The 6,515-nt window shown below is 39.3% G+C and overlaps 1 protein-coding gene across 2 annotated transcripts in view; it reads left to right on the top strand.

Annotated features, from left to right (window-relative positions):
* The first annotated feature begins 5,838 nt into the window (after positions 1-5,838).
* SLF2 (SMC5-SMC6 complex localization factor 2) overlaps positions 5,839-6,515 on the top strand; it is a 21,176-nt gene continuing 20,499 nt past the window's right edge. Inside the window, exon 1 of one of the 2 annotated variants that reach the window (XM_072423782.1) lies at positions 5,839-6,006. In XM_072423782.1, the coding sequence (XP_072279883.1) occupies positions 5,927-6,006 (80 nt within the window). In that variant the 5' untranslated portion in view covers positions 5,839-5,926. The remainder of the gene's footprint in view (positions 6,007-6,515) is intronic. The other variant, XM_072423783.1, reaches the window with a different exon arrangement.

Consider the following 6,515-nt stretch of genomic DNA (forward strand, 5'->3'; position numbering starts at 1 on the left):
TAACCAGAGTCAGAAAATGTCTGTTTATATGAACATTCTAGTCTGTTTGTGGCCCCCGAGGATTTGGACAGCCCTAATCATAGCCTAAAGAAATGTCAGTTATCTTATATGTACCTAATACCTTTTAATAGTCTATTGATTTCTCCTTAGGCCAAGGTCCACTAATTTTCCAGCCCTTGGGTAGTGACATGCACACGTATGCAACTGGTATCTGTCCATAGCCAGTCTTGCTGGTGAAACAAAATCTCATGAATGAATCTTTCTGCACAGAGGATAAACAAGCAAATGTTATTATATCATGTTAATCACACAGTACTGCAAGACCTGGTAACCAGGGAGGGGCACAAGAAACAAACCAGCCAAATACTTGTATGAAGAAAAGCGCTGTACACTTTGCAGCTCTCAATAACTTTCTTGAGTAAATGATGAAGTCAAACAAAATGGAGCTTTTGCCCATAACAACAAGCCAGATTTCAGGATTTGTATATGAAAAAGCAAGTCATAAAAATGATAAAATAGTAAAGCATATCTTCCAACATTTGAAAGTGTCAAAAAGGAATAAAAAGTAGAGGCAGTGATGTGAGAGTCTGCCATGCAGATGGGAATTGGGTAGTCAAATGTTATAAACCAGGGCTGCAGTGTTGACAAGCTGTGGAATCGTTAGATCCCGAAATTGATGTGAAACTATCCCTAATTATGTTATGTTTTTTTTTTTTTTGCAATTTCTGAAGTTGATTTATTTATATATTCACAGCCTTTTGATGGCCTCAGCTAGAATGCACCCTAAATACAACGTAATAAAATTTATTCTGTAGGGCTGTAATGATTTTTTTTAGGGTGCATCACTGATCATTTGCATAAACACAGGGACTGCAAATACACTCTAAGGCAGGGGTGTTAAAATCTGGCTTGCGGGCCAAATATGCTCTCAAGGTCCTTTTTTTTTTGCCCCCCCCCAAAAAAAAAATTCCGAAAATAAACTACATCTGGCCCGCCCGCGTTACCACCTCACATCATCATTTTCAATACATGCAATAAATAGACATTATTGCTGTACACCCATTATGTGACACAAAGCCTAGGCAATGATCACATGGTGCCTGACCAGGGGCATTGTGTTTGTTTTAATCCATTAGAGACTGCATAATGTAATATTTAGTGTCAGACAAACTTGTGATGTGAGAGGATGAACAACACACAGCCTGCATAGATAGATAGAAATTAGTCTTTTCAACCCTAAAGTGTGTGAAAAGGAGTTTGTTTTCGTTAGTTATGGATGAAGTAGTAAACTTCCTCAATTTTTTCAATAATTTTCAAGTTTGGCCCCCGACTTGGTCTAAGTTTTTAATTTCGGCCCTCTGTGTATTCAAGTTTGACACCCCTGCTCCAAGCGGTACATGCCGCCATCTATTGGCATCAAGCAGAATTACACCCAATCCAATAGGTATCCACTGTATGTGGCCTGGACAACACATTTATTGTAATAAATTTTTGTACTCTGAATGACCATGTTTGCCCTAATATTGCACTAAATTCACGAACTGTACTAAAGATGGAAAAACAAGGGAGGCACAGCGTGACGTCAGCAAGATGCCCAATCTTGGGCATGCACAGAAAAAGCATGTTTTCCATCAAGGAGAAAGAGATGCCAATCTCACGCATGCACAGTGAGATCAGCTCTCTTTTTTTTCCCCTTTACAGTGGCTACATCATCTAATCTTGCACCTGCGCAGTGCGAGATCGGGTGAAGGCAGAAGATGGCGGCGCCTGGCTCTTCCTCCGTGCCAGGACGAAGAAGAATCCCAGGACAACACAGGACTGGATTGTATGAAGGACCAGCGCCATCAAGGGATCTCCAGGACTCAAGGTAAGGGTTATTTTGTTGTTTTCAGTTTACTTATGCTTTTATTAGAAAATGTATGAATGTTGATTCAAATATTTTCTAATTAAATGTTTTAAACGGGAACTTTAAAACACTTTACTGGTGAAATCCCTTGATCCCTCCACAAACCAAGTCCACTAGGTCCTGCGCTGTCACAGCTTCTCTCTTTTAAAAAAAAAAATACATTTTTATATTATATAAACAAGTTACTCAACCTTTTAAATAATATTAGGAATGTGGTGATAGGTCCACTTTCATTTTGGATAAAGCTGGCTGAAACCATTCATAAATAAATTCGGCTTGCTCATATTTTCTGCTCATTTAAAAGAGCACTCAAAACCCATTTTTTCAAACTTGTCTTCCCATCTTCTTCTGTCTTTTGAAACCATCACTACTTCCTACCACTACATATCTCCCCTTCTTTTGTGTGTAAATACCCCCACCTGCTAGATTGTAAGCTCTTCGGGGCAGGGTCCTCTCCTCCTGTATCACTGTCTGTATTCGTCTGTCATTTGCAATCCCTATTTAATGTACAGCACTGCGTAATATGTTATTAATAATAATAATAATAATAAATAGACATATCAGAGCTAGAGGAAACAGAAGGTAGCCAAGCAAAGAAATAATGCCCCTTACACACCTTTGCATTGCCCTACTGTTACCCACACCATTCTGTGCGGGGCATTTATTTCCTAATGATACCCCGGAACACATATCGTTTTAAAGCAATGTGAATACTTTGGATATAGTTTTAAAGCAATGTGAATACTTCAGCAATGTGGTGTGTGGAAAGGCCATTCAGAATGATTGTGCCTAGTGTAAAGAAGGTCTAGATAAAAAAAAAATGACACAAAATGACTTGTTGTGTGCCAAATTTTTCTTTTAGAACTTCTTTACTTCTTGTCTCCCCTTTCCGCATGAAGAGTAGGCCTGGTTACTATGGTAACTACAGTCAGGCCATCACAGACTCTGTAGTGTCCAATGTCAATATGCTACTTATTACAACACTGATGAGGGGAAAACAATAATAAACATGGCTTTGCAAAGTCCCTTCACACCATTGCTCTGTGTTATCACAATGTTATTAATTTTAATTGCACCCTGAGCACCTTCTCTGCACACTTACTGCACATCAATATATGTTGCATGCATCATTTTAGGTCAATTTTGGTACATTGGGCAGCTTATTTTAATGCACGTGTGCCCTAACACAGCCCAATACAGTAACCTGCATGCAGACCGGGCTGGTGTGAATAAGCCCTAATTGTAAGGAGAACCATTTGTGTACACCATGTGCTCTGTGTACTTCCTTTTTTTGAATTTCTGGATTACTATTGTTAAGCAAACTATATACTGACCTGGGTGGTTTTATGTTAACAAATATATCTGCCGAAAATGTCTTATACCTTCTAAATAAAAAAATTGATCACTAGGCATACCACCCCTTGATCATATGCAAACCAAGTCCAGTAGGAACATCTTCTCTTTTTTTCTTCCAGGTTTTGCTCACATAACCCAATCTCGTACTGCACATGCGTTATATCAAACACTTTTTTTTCTAGGAAAACCCCTTATGATGCATGCCTGATCATGTCCAATGCGCATAACAAGCAGCCTCCTGGGATATGTGACGTATGTATAACAGGAGACTGCAGGTTTCCATTGGGAGATGATTTCAGTGATAAACGTAACAACTTGGTTCCAGAAAGTTAGTATATCAGAACAGTACTAGGCCAAATGTATTAAAGTTCTCCAAGACTGGAGAAGATAGACTATCATGGGTGAACCATGAGTGATCCAGCAAATCGGGAAATGATTTCTTAAAACCCTTTGACATTAAATGTTTATTAATTGGCATGGCATTAATAAATGTTTTTAATCTTGAACCAGATACATTCTGGTTTTGCTGGATAGTCTGTCAGGTTCTCCCATGATAGTTTGTCTTCTCCAGCGTTGGAGAGCTTTATAAATTAGGCCCACTGTGTCGATGGGGCCCTATGTTCTCCACTTTTTAGACAGGAGGCCTTTGGGCTGAGTTACTATTGCCAAATATATTTAAATTCAGTATACTCTATTTAGCAACCCAAACTGTGTTATCCTCCATTATTCATTGCTTATTTTCTTGTGTACTAGATTGTAACCATGTAGTAACTAAGGGACCGTGTTCTATGGAGAAAACATTCATATGCCCATGATTTAACACTAAAAGTTTCCAGCAGAAAATCCAGAAGTTGAAAAGTTGGTGTTCTCAGCTGTAGAGTTGTTACCAAAACTGGTTGCTTGTAAATAATTTACGCTGTCACATTGGGAATTTATTTGAGGAATAAAAAATATACATTTACAAAATGTCAATGTGTTGACTACAACCTTTCATCAGATTAAATGACCCCCTGGAAAAAAAGTATACTTTTATAAACAATGGGTGGCCTATTGTTGTTTCTGTGGCCAGCAAAACCCAGCTTTGCTGGGTATATCAGCCAGGACATTAGCCCTCCTCTAAAGGGATAGTTAGTAACATGGATGTGTACAGCACTGTGTGATATGTCAGCGCCATATACATACAAGATATTAAAGTGGACCTATCACCACATTTTTAACATTCTATAAAGGGGTGGTTATCCCTTTTATATAATAAAAACAATTATCTTTTTCCCTTTTTTTTACATTTTGTAGAGAGGACTCCCGCCTTTTACCGAAGGGGAAACCTGCAGCCTCTTGGGATACATATGCCACATATCCCAGGAGTCTGTGGACTGCTCCTTCTTCATGCATTATAGTGCTCGATCTCATGCATGCTTAGTGAAATCAGATTTTTTTTTTTACATTTGGAGGAGACATGCCACCTGGTCTTGCACATGCGCAGTGTGAGTTTGAGTGACATGAAGAATAGAAAAGTCATATAAAGAAAATGAAGAAAAGAAATGTCAGTGCTAGCACCAGAAAAAAAAGGGAAGTCAAGGAGGTAAAGACTGAAGGGATGGATCACATATCCCAGGAGACTGTGGGCTGCTCTTTCTGTGCATGGTTTTTGTATAATGTAAAAAAAATGCTCAATCTTTTTTTTCACAATCTGGCAAAGCTTGCAGAAGGAGCAGCTAGTAGCCTTCTGGGATATGTGACATATATGCTAGGAGGCTGCAGGTTTCCCCTCCATAGTGGTAAAGATGGAAGGGAAGGGGGTCCTTAAAAAATGTAAAAGAACAATTTAAAAAACAAAACAGCACATCTAGTACATAAAAAGTAATATTCACCTTTCTATATAATAGTAGAAATGTGATGATAGACCTACTTTAAACTCCTGGCCGGTAAGCCTGAGTGTGGCTTGGGGTAAAAAAACAATGTAACTGTGAGCAACACCCGGGCTCTCTAAAAAAATAAAAACTTACCTGGTCCCATCGGCGTCCAGTGTCCTGCCATCCTCGGGCCACGTCCTCTTCCTTTGATCGGTCCCCCAGAAGTTCCCGGTGACATCGGTGTGTGTGGGAGGGGGGTGGGAAATTCAAATTGTTTTGTATTGGATTCAATATAAAATAACTGTATTGTATAATCCAATACAAAGTAATCATAATATATATATATATATATTATGCTACTGTACAGTTATATTATAAGTTTCAGTATTTTTGATTTATTTATGCACCCTTGTTGGTTAAAAAGATTTTTGTGTTTTTTATTTAAAGTTTATTATTAAATGTATTAAATATTGATCATTTTTCAGTTGTACCTAAGAATTAAAGGCCTACAATGTAAAATACAGTTTCATGAAAGACAATGTTCTGCTTTTAGACATATAAATCCAGGCAGAAATGAACCACTCAGGAGGTTAGTATACATAAATCATAATTTTTTTTATCAATGAAAATGCATTTAGAGTTCGGACATTAGGGGGCGCTCTCTCGCTACAGCAGCAAGCCGAGCGCTGAGTGTTGGATGTTATCTGCGATCGTTTAGTTCCCCTGAGTTGTCACCCGGAAGCGCTGTTTGGTAGCTCTGCTTGTTTTGCATGGCGGGATATTTTGCAGAGTGATAAGTCCGATCTGGGGAATGAGTCGCCGTACTCTCAATTTTCCGCTGTCTCAAGAGGTAGCGGTCTCCAAGCAGGCAGAGGGGACGCAGGTTGTCAGGTAAGCAGACATCTGCTGTGTTACCTGAGCTGTCACTGAGGGAATTGTATGGAGAGAGGAGTCATCATCTGTGCTACATAGAGGAGGCCGGCACCTGGGTACACAGGGATTTGTGTCTCCCAGCTGCTTAGTAACACTTTATTTCTAGTCATTTGGCGTGAATCATGCAGATGTGACACCAGTGACTGCTAATAATGCTGCTCCTATTTATTTCCTATAGAGCTGCCACTGGGGGGCGCTGCATGTAAACAGGCAGTGATTCCCTGTCATTATGAAGCAGCAACTTCACTGCTGGAGTGACCCTAAATCTCATTATCTCATGATATTGTTTTCAGTCTCAGTATTTGCTGTTCTAGTATTCTAGTGTTAGCCTATCAGATGCATTTAATTGTAATTAACAAATTGTAATTGGCGGAACAAGGGGCAGCACAGTAGCTCAGTGGTTAGCACTCTGGCCTTTGCAGTGCTGGGTTCCAGGTTTGAATCTCGGCCAGGAAACTTTGTGGATG

The sequence above is a fragment of the Pyxicephalus adspersus genome, chromosome 10 (genome assembly GCF_032062135.1).
Source record: "Pyxicephalus adspersus chromosome 10, UCB_Pads_2.0, whole genome shotgun sequence".
In the NCBI taxonomy this organism is placed as follows: domain Eukaryota; kingdom Metazoa; phylum Chordata; class Amphibia; order Anura; family Pyxicephalidae; genus Pyxicephalus; species Pyxicephalus adspersus.